Source organism: Lissotriton vulgaris, chromosome 1_1 (genome assembly GCF_964263255.1).
Source record: "Lissotriton vulgaris chromosome 1_1, aLisVul1.2, whole genome shotgun sequence".
NCBI lineage: Eukaryota > Metazoa > Chordata > Amphibia > Caudata > Salamandridae > Lissotriton > Lissotriton vulgaris.
Genome location: NC_141685.1, coordinates 1934358784 through 1934377905, shown reverse-complemented (window position 1 = coordinate 1934377905; position 19122 = coordinate 1934358784). Strand labels below are relative to the sequence as shown.

The following is a 19122-nucleotide window of genomic DNA, read 5'->3' as shown; positions in this document are numbered from 1 at the left end:
AACAGGTGCCCATGTAAAGCCCTCCAATACCTTCGAGTCGAGTTTGTGCTATATAAAAAATTGCATCCTCCCTAACAAAAGGCCTTTTGTGAATGAAGCACTGAGTATTTTAGGGCATCAGAAGATTTTGGTTTCTTCTTGGATCAAGGCAAATTCTGAGTCTGGCAATACAAACCCAATAGGTGACCCCAACATATACTTTACCCCGCACCCCATTTCCTATCCATTTGCCTTGGTCATTTTATAATTAATTGACGTGGTCTCTTCCAAAGTAGTGAAATGAGAATGGCAAACCTCCAAAAAGGATAATATTTTAGAAAAAATGCATAAAAGTGATATCATGATGGAGCAACATCAGACGCTAATATCTTATCTAAAGAGATGAAAGAAACAACTCCTGTCTATTCTGCTCTATTTTCAGTGACCAATGAATAACTCATGGGTACAAGGACGGTAGAAATGTAGAGCATTTAAAAGCAGAGGTCCGATTCTAGTGCAAGAGGTTACCAGCTTAGAATTGTAGAGGGGAAAGTACAATGACATTTGATTAAAGTCAGAGGACTGGCTTCTAGCACGTCATTGTGGCAAATTGAAAAATAAAACCTGAAGAAGGTTTAAGTACCTAGGGACTAATTGAAGAGTGAGTGTGAAGACATAACTGGAAACCAACCAGTTGCTCATATGGTAAGCTAGGTAGAACAATTGGCAAACAATAATGAAACCTGGTACCAGAATTTGTTCTTGATGATATAAACAGCCACTGCCAATAAACAGACTCTGTCTCACACAAAACCCTCATCAGATGACTCTGTGAGATTGGCATAGAAGGATCTGCTGTTAAATGTCTGTTACTTCCTCATGTGAAGAACCCAAAGTGTCAGGTTGCCACCCTTCAAATCAGAGAACAAAAACATGACACAACTCGCCAACATCATACGATCACAAGAGATCACCATTATCTCTTATAATGACACCCAACTTATCCTCTCACTGACAGACAAGACAAACACCACCAGAACCAACTTCACCAACCGCATGACCATGGTAGTAGACTAAATGCAAACCAACTGCCTGAAGCTCAATTCTGACAAGACGGAAGTGCTGTTTTTCAGCAACAGGACCTCCACTCCGGGATTCCACCTGGTGACTGGTGATGTTAGGACCAACACCCACAGACCAACCAAGAAATCTAGAGATCATCCTGGATGACAATCTCAACATAATGTCCAACGTCAAAGCAGTGTGCATCTCTTGCTTCCGCATCCTATGCATGCTTGAAAGATCTTCAAATGGTAGACTCAGAACACCAGACGGACCATCATACAAGCACTTATCAAGAGCAGGCTGGACTACAGTAATACTCTCTATGCCAGGATCTCCAAACAACTTCTACACAGACTCCAGACCATCCAGAATGCCGCTGCAAGACTCATACTCAACCTCTCACGCCACACCCACATCACACTGCACCCCAGGACGCTTCACTGGCTCTCCATTCACAAGCCCAGCCAAATCAATCTTCTCACACACACAAATCCGTACACAACACAGGACCAGAATACCTAAACAGCTTGCAAGCCACCAGATGCCGACACACTGCCTCAATCACACACACACACCCTGTTGGACTTGGCCCTTCTGGCAGGTTCACCCCTGAACTTTTTGCTTTTACTTGTGACATCGTGTTAGTGATTTTTGGTTTCTGCGCACTTTACCACTGTGTCCCAGGGTAAAGTGTGTGCGTGTAGTGAGGTTGGCCTGCCCTTCCATAGGAATGCATGGGGAATGTATCTGTCCCTGGTAGTTCCTGATGCGTGGGGAGTGCAGGTGCGAGTTTGGTATGTGCGGACTCGTGTGATTAAATGCTGCGCGATGATGTGTGCGGCATAAATGTGTCTAGTGTGGAAGTGCCACTTCTAGAAGGTGGCCTGTCTGTGTAATTTATGTTAATTGGCTGTCTGGCTTGTGATTGGCTGGAGCTGGCTGGTGAGCCTGGCTCCATGAGTCATGATGGGTCTGCCCCGGCGGTGAATGGGAGATCTGCATGAGTGATGTGAGGGAGGGGTGCACCTGGGACCTGAATAGGGCTGGGTTTTCCCCACACAATGCTGGCTCCACCCCCTGTGGTGCGACTGATGTCCCTAGCCTGACTAGTGAATGGTGAGAGGGGCTGAGCATAACAGAGTGCTTCAAAACCAGCTGCGACTGGTTCTCCCCCCCACCCTGCAGACACAGGCAAAGGGATTTGGTGTATAAAAGAGGGGATGTGACCCCCTGTAAATGTTTTTTTCCCTGGATCTTACCTTGAGGGGGGTCTGCTGCTGCTGGGCGCCAGGAAGACTGCCACTGGGGACTGCCTCCCTGCCTGGAGGGCCTGTGAGCTGGCCCCTGGGCCCAGCCTTTGCCCCCTGCCTTTCCAGAGACTTTGCCCTGGACTTTGGGGATTCCTGCCTGCCAGCCCTGGGGAGCACTGGCCTCCCCCTTCTAAAAATAGTGCATTGCACCGCTGGAGCGGTGATCCCTTTTCTCGAGGGATTCCCCGGCATGGGGATCCCCCTGCTCATTGCCGTGCCCAGATAGGAGCGCTTCGCGAGTGCCCACCTCGCACCTGTGCTGTGCCCGTGTGATTGCCCTGGCGGGTGCTCACCACGCCAGGGACTGTGGTACTAAACCGGGAGCCTACCCCGGATTTTCGAGTGATCCGCTCTTCTTCCCCCCCTCCGGGCCGCCGCGCTGCCTGCGACGACCCAGAAGTAATTTAGCCCAAAAACCGGAAGCTGACGGGAGCCCACCCCGCGCTCCAGTGAGAGAGAGGGACAGCCGCGGCGTGAGAAGAAGCCAGAAGCCAGTGTTCGGTGTCTCCCACGGGGCTCCCGAGATTGAGGGAGAGCCCCGTGGGGACCAGCGTAGGAGTCCCGGCAGCAGAGAGACGCCGCAGAGCCACAGCGCGATGTCGGAGCTTCCCCGCAGCAGAGCCCGGTGAGTGTTGATGGGCGGGGGAGAGCTCCGGGCATGTCCACAGACCCTGAGAGGCTCCACTAGCTTCTCAGTAACTGAGAGCGGCCCCAGTTGGCAGATGGCCGCTCCCCCAAAATTGCTGCACCTTTGTTCGAGCCCACGAGAGGCTCCTGAGCATTTTGCCATTTCGAGTCCCCAGAGGGGGGACTCCAATGATGGGGGCATTTTGTGTTCAGAGCCCAAGAGGCTCTTGGGGGGCATTTATATTTCGAGCCCGAGAGGCTTCGACATCCATGGGGGCATTTTGGAGGGTAGAGCAGACCCGGTTGGCAGCGGGCCGCTCCCCCCAGTGAGGTGGCATTTGTTTCTTGAGCCCACGAGGCTCCCACGTGTTCTTGGGCCCCATTGTTGTTCAGAGCCCACGAGGCTCCCGGGGCCACAGTTGTTTTGGGTCACAGAGCCTGCAAGGCTCCCACATCGTTTTTGGCCCCTTCTATTCTCTAGAGCCCAGAGGAGATCTCCAGCTACCCAGCCCTTAGTGGGCAGCTGCTTCGTTTAGGCTTGCCCCTTTGTGCAATCTTCTGTTGGCTGCCTGCGAAGCCTGCCCTGACTTTCTGGACACAAGGCGTTTCAGCCCCTGAGAGGCCAGTTGGCCTGGGGGACAGTTCATGTGTGTGCCCTTGCGTGGGGTACATGTTTTTGGCCCTATGTGATCTTTGCGCAATTTGTAATGACCTGCCTAGTGTGATTTCTGCATCATGTATAATGTCTTTGTGCCTATACCTCTGAATGCGTTTTTATGCTTAGGTGGTTGTTTTTCCTAGTATAGTTATACTAGTGAGTTCATGGTTCCCTGCGTGATATTTTCCTAAGGTGGTTAGGGTTGCGTAGGTGGTACTTACGTCTTACCAGTTGTTAATGGTTGTGTGCTATATTTGCTATTTGGTGCTACAGTTATTATATATTCTATGCTCAAGTGTTATTTCTACCAAGTGCTAGTTCTGAAAGTGCTTATTCCTGACAGTGGTCCATGTGGCCCTGTCCCATGTACATAATCCCGTGTAAATTCTGCCCGTGCCTATGGCACATTGTAAAGTGTGTGTTTAGTATCTAATGTGTTTTGTATCATACAAAGGCTATCTATTTTTATATATAACCTTGTGTGGAGTTTCCTTTGTGGTGGGCCTTGGGTGTTGTTGCTGGGTGCGTGCGCAAATACTTAACCTACATTGCCTCCGGGATAAGCCTTACTGCTCGCGTCACGTTACCTAGAGGGTGAGCAGGGGTTATCTTTGGCATGTAACTCCCTTGCCCTGACTAGAGTTGTGGTTTCTGCCTGACTTTGGCGCAAGCCTTAGCCAACCGGAAATCCCATTTCTAACACACCCTGCATCTGCAAAAACAAAACGAGAGGTCTCTCATTCTCCTGCATTGAATACAAGGCATGGAACGACCTCTCTCAACACATCAGATCCTTATCCTCACTTGTTGAGTTCCGCAAGAAGCTGAAGCCCTGGCTCTTCATATAAGCACACTAGGACCACTCACCTAAACACCCAAGCATCAGAGTATATATCCTCTCAGGTGATTAGTGCGTTTCACAAATCAGCATAACATAACAGCATATGCAATACTTTGATTATGCATTTGGAATCATCAGTGTGTCAAACTCAAGAATGTAGACCTGCACATATATTGACCCTACAATATCAACTATAAACATAGCATCAGGATTTGCATACAGAGGAAATTATAGATTTACAATTCTTAACTCCACATTCTTGACCATATGTTGATAGTTTATGCTGTGAAGTTGACGTAAGTGCATGCCAATATTTATACTTTGATATAAAATTAGAAGGACCATGGAATCCGGCTGAAATGGGTATCTCTTCCTGCTATAGTGTCTCTGGCCGATCAGCCTAGCACTGCCAATTCACACCATCAGCGACTGGGAAAAAGAGTGCTGTAAAGTACTCACTATGTCCTTGTCTAATAGCTAAACAAAAGGAAGCATTCTAACTCTAAAAGTAAAGTTGGCAAAATAAACCCCTAGTGGAAATTTCCACTCACTAGTAACAAATCTTCTCAATCCGATCGAGTTGCTGAATCTTTTTTAAATCTACTGCAATGGAGAAAATGTCTGTTGACTCCAGCGAAAATCTTGAAAACTAATTATTAGTGTGCAATTGTGTCTATTATTTTCAGTTGGCTTCTAAATTAAAACTGTAGAGCTTCCCCTAAAACAATAGCAAAAAACATATGGCAATCACCGTGATCCAGTTGACGTTACTTGCATCTACAATAATCAAAAGAGGGGGGAGAAGGAATATGTGATCCTTTCAGTTTCCTTCGATTTAATGTCATATCATCATAAGAGAAGGATCACTTGTCCTGCATAACCGAGGTATGCAGGGTTCATTCTCACTAGTCCCAATAAATACCCTCATGCACGTGTTCTAGATGGTAACTAAAGCGGTATATCTTGGTTCTCCGCTTTCCCTCTCACGTGTGTGCATAATCATTGGGTTTAGTTGTTTTGCACCCTCCACCAGGAGGTTTTACCCTTAGTTAAGAGCAGTAGTGACCAGTGATGTGTTTGTGAGTCGGTGATGTGAATCAGTTTAAAAATCTCTTCTCTCCAGATTCGTGTGTTTATTGTTCTGGGTTCAGAGATAATAAAATAAGGTTAGGTGACTGAGAGTGATTATGACTATCTCACATTGTGGTAAGTGAAATAGGTCGACATGTTTCAGCCCTCTCTTGCCAGTAGGTCAGTTGGGCTTTCTTCAGGACCAAGGTGTAGGATGTGGAGAGACCTCGGGCATCTCTTTGTGTAATTGGCAATCTGGGTATTTCCTAAAATGCCATTCTTTTCAAAGGAGACAACTTGTGCTGACTGTGCCACCTGGGCCCAGGTGGCAGAGTCAGCAAAAGTTGTGCTAAACGAGACCGCAGAAGGCCTCCCTGACCCACCGGATCCAGATGAGGTAATAAAACGCCATTCTTTTCAAAGGAGACAACTTGTGCTGACTGTGTCACCTGGGCCCAGGTGGCAGAGTCAGCACAAGTTGTGCTAAACGAGACCGCAGAAGGCCTCCCTGACCCACCGGATCCGGATGAGGTAATAAAAAACCGCTAATACAGGTACCTAGCGACCTCAAGGAGCCTAACTAAAATAATCTCCTTTGAAAAGAATGGCATTTTAGGAAATACCCAGATTGCCAATTACACAAAGCGACGCCCGAGGTCTCTCCACATCCTACACCTTGGGCCTGAAGAAAGCCCAACTGTCCTACTGGCAAGAGAGGGTTGAAACATGTCGACCTATTTCACTTACCACAATGGGAGAGAGTCATAATCCCTTTCAGTCACCTAACCTGATTTTATTATCTCTGAACCCAGAACAATAAACACACGAATCTGGAGAGAAGAGATTTTTAAACTGATTCACATCACCGACTCACAAACACATCACTGGTCACTACTGCTCTTACCTAAGGGTAAAACCTCCTGGTGGAGGGTGCAAAACAACTAAACCCAATGATTATGCACACACGTGAGAGGGAAAGTGGAGAACCAAGATATACCGCTTTCGTTACCATCTAGAACACGTGCATGAGTGTTAGTTGCATCTAGTCATCTGGGACTTTTATCAGGCTCTAGCCAGCAACTGCCAGCCTCTTTTAAAGACACTCTACAGCAATGGTGGAGTACTACAGGTGCTGCTGGATTTCTCTTTCTAAACCATTGACACGCTTGTGATAAGGACTCCATGCTGTGGGACGAGCCAGGAAGTATGGTGGTGGCCTTTATCTTTACTGTTATATGTGGTCAGCAGCTGACCCTGCTCCCAGGACAGTTCACATACCAGTGGGTGTGGGTAACCTCAGGCTCTGTCCTGTCTTTACTGTCCTTCACTTTCTGTGTCTGCCGGCTGACAGAAATGGTCAGACCATGATGTTTATCAGTTGCAGAGTGTTACAATAATCTTCAACTTCATATTAGAAACTGGGGCAGGGAAGTTATACTCTTCTTCGCACGTTGCCTTACTAATAGCTAACCTTGGATATCCAAAACAACTTTCTTGGAAGGGATGCAAGGACATATCCAGGCTGAACACGGCAGTCTAATATAAGCACCATTCATACCACATTCAAGTGCCTTCCCTTATTCTCAAAAATACAGAGCATCACGTCTATGGAACAACTTTCTAACGTCGCAAACTCATGTGACACAAAAATCCTAGCTCGTGCCTCGGTTCAGCAGGCTTCTGCAATAATGAACACCTCGGCTGCTCTCAAGCATTATATTATAACAGTGCAAGCTTCTCCACTCTTTCCCTTGACTACTGCAGATGCTCATCTTATGGACTGATCACCAATCACTGCCGGCTGCACAGAAATATGGATCAAGACTCTTATCGAACACTGGCATCATATCCCTCCATTCCACATTAGCTGCAGAGATCGTTAACACCAGAAGTTGGAAATTGTTCTGTGTTAGCAATCCGATGAATACATTGTATTCAGCATTTTATAGTTCAATTATTTTGATTTAGACCTTTACATTTTTCAATGCAGTAATCCAATACAACAAGCTTTCTGTCACTACATACATTAAGAGAGATTAATTCAGCATCTTATATGGGGGAAATTGTACCACATTTCCCTATCGTATAATTGGGCCCCCTCTTTTCTAATCCCCATATCACCTCCATGACAACCTGTTGAGTCGGAGGTACTCATTGTTATCGCCCGCCCCTCTGAGCCACTGTGCGGTAAGTCAAGCATCTTTCTTAAGCACATCTACTGTCCAAAAAATGGGAGCAATAGCCATGTAATGGTAGCAACAACAATGATAATAACACTAATAATGACAACAAAGATAGCACAGAAACAATAATGATAATAATAATACTGACCCAATAAACGACCATAAACAGGCTATCTTGTTTTCAAGTACCAGTGAGGGAAAGAACAATAGAAATCCATAACTCTCCCAACTCACATGGAATGGAAATACTCGTTCTTTCACATTTAACTCACACATCTTTGCTGCTTTTCTTTCTTTAAAGGACGTTAAGGACGTTACTTCCCCAAAGATGATAGAACAAATAACATTTATTCTGTTATTTATCTTTAAAGTATCACACGACAAGTACAATTAATTAACTGCGATGAAATTTAAAAAAATGATCATTGATGTTCAAGCCAGCAAAACTCTCCCCATTTAGTTTTATAAACATGGCACAGGGGCAGTGTCTTTGAAAGCTATTTTAAGACAAACGTATACATGCAGACATAAAGAGAAATTCCATTCATTGGCATAGATTTGAAGCTAACCCTGTCCATTCTACACGGATGTTTAATGTTAAATTGACAGGGTACCCTTTTACTGGTTTAATGCACCATGTTCAACTCTTAGGCAAATTAATAATTACCTTCAGTAGGAGTGAAAACACTTATGTTCGATTTTGGCCCAACTCCAGCGCTTGTTTCACCACTGACATAAGCATCATAGGTTGTGTAAGGTGTTAGATTTGTAAAGGTAAACTTGAGATCTTTTGTGCTGTTATCCAAGAGACGACCTGAGAAAGAACAGTTCATATTTCAATATGAGATGGAATTGCATGGTACGTTGCTTAGCATGCACAAACAATTTCCACGAGGAAGATATATTTTAGCTTGAGAGTGTGGTGAAATGTTCTGGTACACCATTAGTGAGGAAATCACAAATATAGATTTTAATGTGTGATCTATAAATGAACATTGGGACTTTGCCAAAGTACAATTCTGGACAGTAAGACACCATTTATTGACTGTGATTGGGAAAGGATATTGGCATGCCACAAGACGGTGTCTTGTACTGCAGGTTTCAGCCTCATCCACTTTAGAATTCTACATAGGACCTACCTCATCACAAGAATATTGCAGAAGTTATACTCGACTAGGACAGGGAAATGCCCATGCTGCTGATGAGAGGGAGCAATTTTGTGTGCAAGGGGTGGGCCTGCCCAGCGGCTGAAGATTTGTGGAGACGTGTAGTCTCCCACTTAACAGGAGTGTTGCAGAGACACACTCATTAACACACTGTCTACTAAGCTTACACCGTAGGCAAACAAACTGAAAAATGTGATGCAAATGTGTGGCCCTTTTGTTGTTGCTGGGAAAATATTTCACTTTTTTTTTTATTAAGTGTGTTTTCCTTAAGGGGAAACAGGCTGCATTAAAAAAAAACATTAGATTTATTCGACAGCAAACACAAACATGGTGGCTTGCTGGTCCCAGCAGGCCACCATCCCTGTGATTTTAGCGATTTCCAATGGGTCACAAATTATGACCTAACTCATGAATATTAATGAGGTAGTTGAATTTGCAGCCATTTGAGAATCGCAAACAGTGTAAATCACTCTGTAGTACATAGGTGTTTGCGATTTCCCAATAGCAAATCACAAAGATTCGCTATTAGGTAATCGCAAACTGAAACCTATGTATATCTAGCCCTAGAACAGTGCTTAGAAGTCACTAGCAGTCAAAAGGTTACAAGGGACCGATGCAAATCCAAAGTTCAGACTGACTGCAATGGAGGGCAGGCATGCTACAGGACCCACGCAGGGCCCCAGCAGTACCAACAAGGAAGGCTGCCTCAGAACAGCAAGCTCACTTTAAGATATGTCTGGACCCAATGGGCTAATGTTAAAGGGGTTTTGTGATCCTGGCTCCTGGTGATATGCTCCAGACACCAGGAGTGGTTATTTAGTTGGTATGCAACCTTTACAACGCAACTTTTACCATGCAGTGCTGTTACAACGCATGTATTACAACGAAAACCATTACAGCGCATTACACTGGGGGCGCTCTAGGATAAGGAATAGTTTTAATTTACTATCCAACACCTTCCCTAGTGTCCCCGGGGACTGGAGTTGGCATAGTAAATTACACTATTCACTATCCAGCACCCCCAAGTGTAATGCGTTGTAAAGGTTTTCGTTGTAATACTTGCGTTGTAACAGCATTTGTGGTAAAAGCATGCGTTGTAACGTCATACATCCTATTTAGGTAGTTTAGGGAACGCACATCTTTAAAGGTTTGGTCGTTTTCTGGATTATGCTTTTACAGTCCCTAGACACTGCTGTCCTTTCTGTAGAAGTTGGCTGAAAAAGCTATCAGACCTGATCATTTTCTTAGCTGCATACAGTGTATTTGCCTGGGAACTTCCTCCAGCAGCACCACATGGCCCACAAGTCAGATTACGCTCTCTGTCTTCATTCTCCAAGAGTCTCACGCCTGTAGACATTCCAGGGACAACTGTGTGTTCAGCAGAAGACTGTGGGACCCCCTCCAAGGATACCAACCACGGAACAAGACTATAGAAAGTCTAAAAGGTTTAATTCCTTTATCAGGAACCCAAACAAGTGCATGCACTACAGTACCCCAGAGGCATTGAGGAAGCCAGAGTACAAGAAGTACAAGTCCAGAGCCAGTCCACTAGTTGCACTCCAGATAGAGGTTCATGAGCAAGTTGGTCTATCTCTCCACTTCTGTGGTTCCACTCTTCTCAAAGTTTCTTGTGAATACATTTATAATAGCTGGCGGAGAGTTCTCAAAAGTGGGTGTCGCTACCCAATTGAGAGATGCCAAATCACCCATCTGACCCTAACATACATTTCCTGGAAACAGCCCAGATGCCTGTATATCAGTGTGGGAACTTTCAAAATCGCAGAATCAACTAAGGATCTGTAAGATCTCTCCTCCAAGCCTAATTCCACCCAGCCAAAACGTTTTTTTTTCTTCCCAAGGACTTAAAAGGAAACTCCTAATGTGACTGGTGACAAAGCTCCGCCCAATCGTCCTTTGCCTTTGTGAGAACAAAAAACCCAGTCTTGACAGAGAGGTAATCCCTTCTGTAGGTTATTCGCCCACATCTTCCCTTTCACAGGTTTTAACTTCTTCCAAATGAGCCGGTTATTCAGAGAGAGGTTTTAAAATGCAACATGGTCTGGTGGGTAATTATTTTGGCCCAGAAGGGTAGTACAAATCCTGAATCTGGCCCGCAAAATATTGAAAATTACAATATATATAAAGAAAAGCATATATGTCAGAAGTAATATTATAGATGTGCCCTGGCCACATGAAAATATAGAAAAAGTTATTCAATCGCTTTTCTAAGTTGAATCAATCCAAAATTATATTTCCCACTCACAACACTACCGATTTACACTTTAGCCAAAAAGAAAGTGGGCATTTCTTTTTGGAATCCCAATCCAAGGACTACATGGGGCACAACCAATTTATTCTGGGTCACATTCTCAACGGGGATACACGTGTTCAGACAGACTTTCTCCCTCAGCCTGCACACATTTGCACATGTTTTTGCATGTGTGTTCAAACATAATGAGTGCAGAGCCCCTTAATAGAGCTGCCGTGCAGTGGACCTCATTTTAAAAGGTGGCTACCTGTGACTACAGCTCAGAACCATTTTAACAGACGTTTACAGTGAATGAGACTCCATTAAGGAGGCTTTCTCACAGCAGAGATCTAAAAACCTGCACTTCAAGCAAATAAAAAAAAACCTGGGGTTTCACATGTCAGAACCACCTTTCCTACAATGATCATGCAACAACATTATACATAATGTTTCTTCTGCTCCCCTTCACTGAGGTTGACTCCCCTTGTTGCTGCCTAACACAGTGTAAACATGTGTACACACAATATTAGTTATTACTGTCTTATTTGTCAGGACATAACAGTATTGTCTTTTCGAGGTCCTCAAGGCAGTCTTTAACACTATTGCAAAATGAGTCACAAATTAGTAAACATTAGAATACGAATAACAAAATAAATGTTTTTTCAAATAAGAAACAATGAATATGTTCACTACAGTGAGAGTTTAACTACTTGATTAGTATGGAAGCATGAACTAAAAGTATAAAGCTTTCAATTATTCTCAACAGAACATGTCCTTCTAATTTTGTGGTAGGAGGTTAGAAAAGGAAAACATGCTAAACCAGATCACAATTAATTTATCAAGTGTTAAGTGGTGTTATGATTTTATTAAATCTAATGAAACCCATACAAATTATATATTTTTCTACTTTCACAATATTTCATTCTTTGTCGGACAGTTTAGTGAGAATAAATCCCTCGTAGGGAAATGTTTTGCTTTTTAGGAAGAGTAAATATAAAAAGACATATTGCCTTACCTAGTGGTCCAAATAGTTCTACTCTGTAGCTGAACTTTCCTGTTGGTATAGTTGGCGGATCCCATGTCAGTGAGAATGATCTTCCTGTAATGTTACCTTTCACTAGATTCTGTGGTGGATCTTCAGGAACTGAAAATGATGAAAATTTGTTTAGAAGGTAAATTTTAATTTAGAGCTACAATCATCTGATAATGTGACAGAAAACAGAAAAGCATAGTTGAAGCTGTACATTGTGCAAATGTAAAAAGAAAGGGCAAGAACCATAAATCCTTTTTGTCTCAATGGAATTAGTAGGCTTTCATATTAGACCTCATTCTCTGGATTTTTGATGAAGGCAAATTCATTGTCTATATGGTCTGATACATTTGTAACTGAATTGAATTCTTTTTAACAACTCAATTAGGGTCTGATGTGAATAGCATGCTTAAATTGTCAGATTTTCACACACTTTGCATATAGTGACAAAATTACTTTGTATGTGGTGTTTACAAGACATAATGCTAGTCTCTGGAAATTTACTACCCGTTAATCATTTGCACTACCACATATATTAAATCTGAAAACATTCCTTTGCTGTTCTGCCTTTTTCGATTTTTTTGTATACATGAATTCCTTCGAAAACTTGATGGGTTTATGACTAACCACCTCTGTAAACCTTTTGTGTCAAGTTTTTAAATCAAATAATAGAATCATTGTATGTGCAATAACTAACTGGGATTCATTACACACAAGGACCATAATTTACTTACAACTCCCCAAAGGACGTTTGCTAAATAAATGCAGTCCCTCACTGGGACACTTGTATAGGAATATACACTCAATCACATTTGATTTCAAGGTATGCCTTATTCTGACTTCAATCAAGATCCTCGACAGTCTGCATAGTTACATGCACAAAGAAGGATAATTTTCTCAATCATATTCTGGGAAGGATTACTTCATCTTCCGAAGGCAAACCGGAAGTCCGAGATTTATTGTCAGTAAGAGGGCTGCTTTATCCCTCCCTCTTTTTGGCTCTCCCTCCATTGGCCGGCTTCCTAAACAGAGGTCAGCCATTGGAGGAGAGAGCCGTCCCTCCGAATAGGCTCAGTTTTTTTCGGATTTGGGGGCGTACATTTTGCTGTTCTTTCGCCAGTGACGTCACCCGTCACTCAGAACAACAAAACACACGCCCCGAATGCGAAAATTACCATGCTTTCTCCGAGGCATTTCTGCTTTGCCTCGGAAAAAGACGGTGGTGGTTTCCAGAGCTGCTCTGCTCGTCCCCCCTCCCTCCGTAGCTCTCCTCTGTCCCGTCCCCCCCTCCGCCTGCAGCTCTCCTCTGTCAGGCTCCCCCCCTCCCTCCACCCGCAGCTCTCCTTCGTCCCGCTCCCCCCTCCCTCCGCCCGCAGCTCTCCTCCATCCCGCTCCCCCCTCCCTCTGCCCGCCTGTTAAAAGGGGTGAAACAGACTGACTCGGGGTGGACTTGTCTTGTTTCACGTTGTTCAGCTCAGCCACTACATGAATATATTGTCCTGTGTTTCCTTTTACATCATTTACTTTAAAGGTTTAATGAGGCCCCATATATTTATTTATCGAGTCAATGGTAGTCACATTGTCGATTCTCCAACAACAAATAGCTAAGTTGTCCCTACTGGGCTTGAAATCTGCCCTACAGATGACACATAGAGCTATGCAGGAAGCACGTTAACCCCCTGAGCTATCCTACCATCATCTTGCTGCATGGACACTGCAGCCCGAGGCAGTCCCCCTCGGTTGTAATTTAAGGCTGGCCTCTACCTCCAGAAGCGACGGTGGCTCCTGTTTTCATGACCCTGCCTGAGGTGGGGGGAGGCTTTTTTCAGAGCATCGCCCTCTGATGTCTTCAGACCTTGACTGTACCAGCCTAGAGCCTGGGTGGCACCCCGCCCCCATCTGCCCCCGCCCCCTCCCCTGTCCCACTGGCTCCCGTGACACACTCGCTTTAAAGACTCGTCAAACACAGAACAGAGGAGCCTCGGCCTTTGATCTGCTCCTGGGTCCTTGAAACCCAATAGGCTGAACTCCAACCAAAGTTCCCATAAAACCCGAGTGTTTTTGTTGAATGTTTTTGTCTCGGTGTTCCAGCATCATTCACAGTGTTCCCATCATGTTTATCCGGATGCTCACGGAGGTAGGACACAGCATCAAGATAGCTCGATGAGTTCATGTGCCGGTAGCAGAGCTGCTGTGTGACTGCGACTTTACTGCATAGCGCTTCAGCTTCAACTTCTACAGTTTCTAAGCGCTGTAAATGACAGATGATGCGAGTAGTACCGCATCTATCGAATATATTAAAATACCCATTAGCAAGAGTTAATAGCGCCCTCTCTTCGGGAGAAAATTGCTAACTTCTAATTAAGGGGTATTTTTGGTGCGATCCCAGGCCCTGCAGACGAAGTTGTGTAATTATGGGCGGGAATATGATCTGTCGGGCTCTGGGGCCAACCCTGCCGGTTTGGGCTGTGAATGCCTCCCTGGTTTCAGAGAGGACAGGACTCTGTGTGCTATTAATTGGGGACAGAAGCCAGCAGGGTACCAAAAAAATCAAAGCCACCCCATGGGTCGGATATTATTAAGCCGTAATGTCATGGAAACAGTCCATTGTCACCCGGGGCTTCATATACATATTACCTAATACTGTTCTTAAACGGTTGCAATAGCTAACAATGGGATGGATTCTAAAAAATATATAAATGTACATCTGTAATTGGTTTACTCCTAGGTTTGGGCTTATATTTACTCATTTTTGAAACTCATAAATGATTCCAGGAGTTCTCCTGAAAAAAGCCTTGTGAATTCAAACTTCCTCAATCTCGAAGGGAGTTTTGGAAGAAAATCTATAAACATTGTACAGCTACGCGTGCAAAAATGTCTTGAATGAGTCAATCGTAGATTTTCTTTTTAACATCACCTACACCCTCACCAATTTTGGAGGTATTCCTTGACCATTTAAACTATGGAAATGGATTTACTCCTGCTGTCGCCAGAAGTAAATCTGTAACAATCTCCAAAAGGAGAATGAGCTGAGAAAACACTTATGAAAACCCCAAAACAGGAGCGTAGCAGGACATGCTAGCCACGGGACACTCCATGAACGCCTTATGGAAGATTTATTCACGCAAAAATACGTGTGTGAGAAAATATTTTTAAAAGCGTAAAGCCAAGTAAAGTTTTTTGAATGATAAAACTATGCTGTGCACATACATAAAGGCGATTTTTGCACGATAATTAAACGTGCACATGATAATTGCCTGACATTCTGCGTGCACGTGATTTGCAAGGAATAACACAGTGGGGCCTGCACGGTTCACGAAGATAGTTTCACAATTAAATTGAACTTGCATTAACAAGTGTATTGATTTCCGAGCAAGGGAGAAGCCAGAGAATTGAAACATCCCTCACTTTGAACCAAAGCTCTTAAGGCACGAAGCAAGTCACTGTGATCCTCCCCATAGGAGCTCTATTGTCTCTTCCACCCAAGCCTCTATCCTTTCATCCTTTCATCATTCACCCACTGATATCCATCATTTCTCCTTTACATTCTGCCATCCATTCATTCTTTCATCTATCAGTCAGTCTCTCACCATTCTGTCTGTACGCCCATTAATCTCCAAACCTATCCATCTCCAAACCTATCCATAGGCCCATCCATCCTTTCATCCATCCCTCCATCCATCCTTTCACTTTCATCCCTCTATCCACCCTTTCACTCATCCATCCATCCGTCCACCCATCCAAACTTTGACTCCAAACATCACTCCTTTCACTCATTCATCCATCCACCCTTCACCCAGCCTTCCATCCGTTCACTCTTCCATTCCTCCGAACACCCTTTCACTCATTCACCCATCCTTTCATTCACCCATCCATTCTTTCACTTGTCAATAAATCCCGCCTTTCATCCATACATCCTCCCTTTCATTCATCCATCGACTCTCTCACTCATCCATTCTTACAACGATTCTTTCACTCATCTATCTTTACAGTAATCCTTTTAATCATCCATCTATCGATACTTTCAATCATCCACCCTTTCACTCAGTCCTTCCATCCACCCATTCATTCTGTCCATCAATCCATCTATCTGTCCATCTGCCGCTTCACTCATCCATCAATCCTTCAACACATCCATTCTTACGTTCTTCCTCCCACCCTTTCATGCAGTCCATCCAGCCACCCTTTTACTCATCCAATAATTCCATCACAGTGAGTGCAGAGTGCAGAGTAGTGAGTGCAGAGTAGTGAGTGCAGAGTGCAGAGTAGTGAGTGCAGAGTGCAGAGTAGTGAGTGCAGAGTAGTGAGTGCAGAGTAGTGAGTGCAGAGTGCAGAGTAGTGAGTGCAGAGTGGTGAGTGGTGAGTCCAGAGTGGTGAGTGCAGAGTAGTGAGTGCAGAGTAGTGAGTGCAGAGTGGTGAGTGCAGAGTGGTGAGTAGTGAGTGCAGAGTGGTGAGTGCAGAGTGGTGAGTAGTGAGTGCAGAGTGGTGAGTGCAGAGTAGTGAGTGCAGAGTAGTGAGTGCAGAGTAGTGAATGCAGAGTAGTGAGTGCAGAGTGCTGTGTGCTGTTGAGTGCAGAGTGCTGTGTGATGTTTAGTGCAGAGTGCTGTTGAGTGCAGAGTGCTGTGTGCTATTGAGTGCAGAGTGCTGTGTGCTGTTGAGTGCGGAGTGCTGTGTGCTGTTGAGTGCAGAGTGCTGTGTATTGGCAATGTAAATGACAATGCAATTTATTTATGATTTAAAGGGAAAAAAAAGAAATGTCATGTGCAATGCCAATAGCTCTACCTTTAATGATGCCGAGACCATTGCATTGTAAATGCTTGTTTAGTTCCTCATTTCTGTACTTAAAACAAAAGAGAATGATGCAATTCCAATGATACATGTGTCACTTTCTGACGTTTTTCAGTTTAAAAACTGGCATAACTTGCCACCAAAAATCATAAAAATATGTTTATTGTGCTAAACTAAGCTGGTGGGCAATTACTCGGCTGAAATCACTACGAATGTGCTTTGGAGAAAGAGGGAGATACAGGTCAAAGTGCAAACAGGGAACACCCCTTCCCTCAGAATTCTGGTTTTCAATTTAAAAAACATTGATGGCAGTGTTTAACCTTTAATAAACTGTGTTCTAAAGGCACAACACTGGTTTATAGCACTAAAATAAGTAAAGGGTTAGTATTTCAGGGTATTATCCAAAAACAGTCCCCATATTAGGAAATCCGGCTAACTTAAGTTTGCTAATCGAAACATCTATTTGTTTTATATTTTGTAAGCAGTTTGAAATGGGAACTCCATTGTTGTGTATTCATTTCTAAGAGTAAATGATCTCATTTCTCCCTGGGACTAGCCCAATTGATTACATCCTGGTGGACGTGCAAGTTTGACCTTATTTAATCGACATGGCAGTCCTCTCAAGGCAAGAAAGTGACCACAGTGCACTCTACAGTGACGTAGCTCTCCCTCTCCGTATTATGGCAGTTAGCTCCATTGAACCCTCTGTCGGGAGACTGAGGTCTACTAAAAATATGCGTAGGGTGAAATGGCGCCTCGTGATCCACTCCCAAAAGCTGGTGGGGGAAGTCTACAAAATTACAGTTGAACATTTGGAAGGCCTTCTGCCCCTGGCCGGGTCTTATGACTCTAGTGAGAATCAGGATAAGATCGATGTAGAGCTTGTTAGAATTTTTGTTGAGCTCTATAAGCTTTTGCTTGTGGAAAGCAACAAGTCTATCGGGAGGCAGTCCCCTTCAACGTGGTTTAATCCTTCTTGCAGGCGGGCAAGGGCTGCTTTGATGCAAGCCACCAGGCAACATGACAGGAATGAGATTACAACCCAGAGGGCTGCATACAAAAGGGTCATTCATCTGGCCAAAAGGGAGTGGGAGGCTGGGAAGTGGGAAGGGCTGTTAGATGCTGTGAGAAAAGGAGACCAGTGATCCTTTTGGAATCTGGTGTCGATGGGCTCTCTAGACGGTTTTTGCTCAGTGGAGACAAACGATCTTGCTGCGGATTGGGTCACACATTTCTCTTGCTTTGCTCTGCAAATGGAGAAGCCGGCTCCCCTCCGATAGCCCCCCGTTGCAATCTACCAATGCACCTAAGACAGCTGTGTGTCAGTGTGGAGTTCCCCCGGATTATTCCCCAAGAATTTAGATCTCATTTTGATTTTTATCTGTTTGATAATCTAATTTCAAATTAAATATGTGTTCACCTTTGTTCTGCTTCAAATGTAAATAGAAATTAAGAGAAACATATGGTGTATGAAAGAACTACACTTCATAAATCTTCTCAGTCTAATGTGGTTGATCTTTTTGGCCTGATGAATAATTTATTTTAGTGGTCGATAAGACTGCACTTGGCACAAGAATGTAGAACCATGACGCATTTATCTCCTACTAGGCCCTTGCAGATTCTTCTGGAGTGGTAGGTTAACGTGTATCTTTTACTGGCAGCTCTTTTTGTTTTGACATCTAACTTAATAGTAATTTTACGACCATTTTATGTTTTTGAATTATATGGTTGTGAATATTTAATTGGCTCTAACTTTTTCTTTCCTCCATTAGGTATTCTACAGGTGTGTTTGCGGGCTACTCATGCTGAAAGTATGTGTAACATGCCTGTGGCGAGATGTTATTTGTAAATGTAAATGCACATGTATTTATATAGCGCAAATCACCGACCCGGTATCTAAGCAATTGCTTAGGGAACCCGTCCTGGTATTCCCCTGTGAGATAACCCCGGCAGGGTATCCACAAGGTGAAAGCCAGGCATCCCACCGCGAGAAGGGGTTGCTGGAAAATGAATCTCTGGTGAAATTGTGTAGTCAATATCAAAGATATATTTCCAATAATAGGCAAAAAAGACTTCAGCTTCACTTCCAGCTGCCTTTTTAGATATGACTTGACAATGTGGCTTCCTGTTTGTTCCATTGCTACAGATCATTAAAA

At 44.0% G+C, this 19122-nt stretch overlaps 1 protein-coding gene across 1 annotated transcript in view; it reads right to left on the bottom strand.

Moving 5' to 3' along the window:
* The window catches only part of PTPRQ (protein tyrosine phosphatase receptor type Q), a 1452710-nt gene that overhangs the window by 899352 nt on the left and 534236 nt on the right, over window positions 1-19122 (bottom strand). The window contains exons 25-26 of the mRNA XM_086919596.1: window positions 12164-12292; window positions 8402-8548 (exon numbers count right to left, since the gene is read on the bottom strand). Coding sequence (XP_086775722.1) covers window positions 8402-8548; window positions 12164-12292 — 276 coding nt within the window. The remainder of the gene's footprint in view (window positions 1-8401; window positions 8549-12163; window positions 12293-19122) is intronic.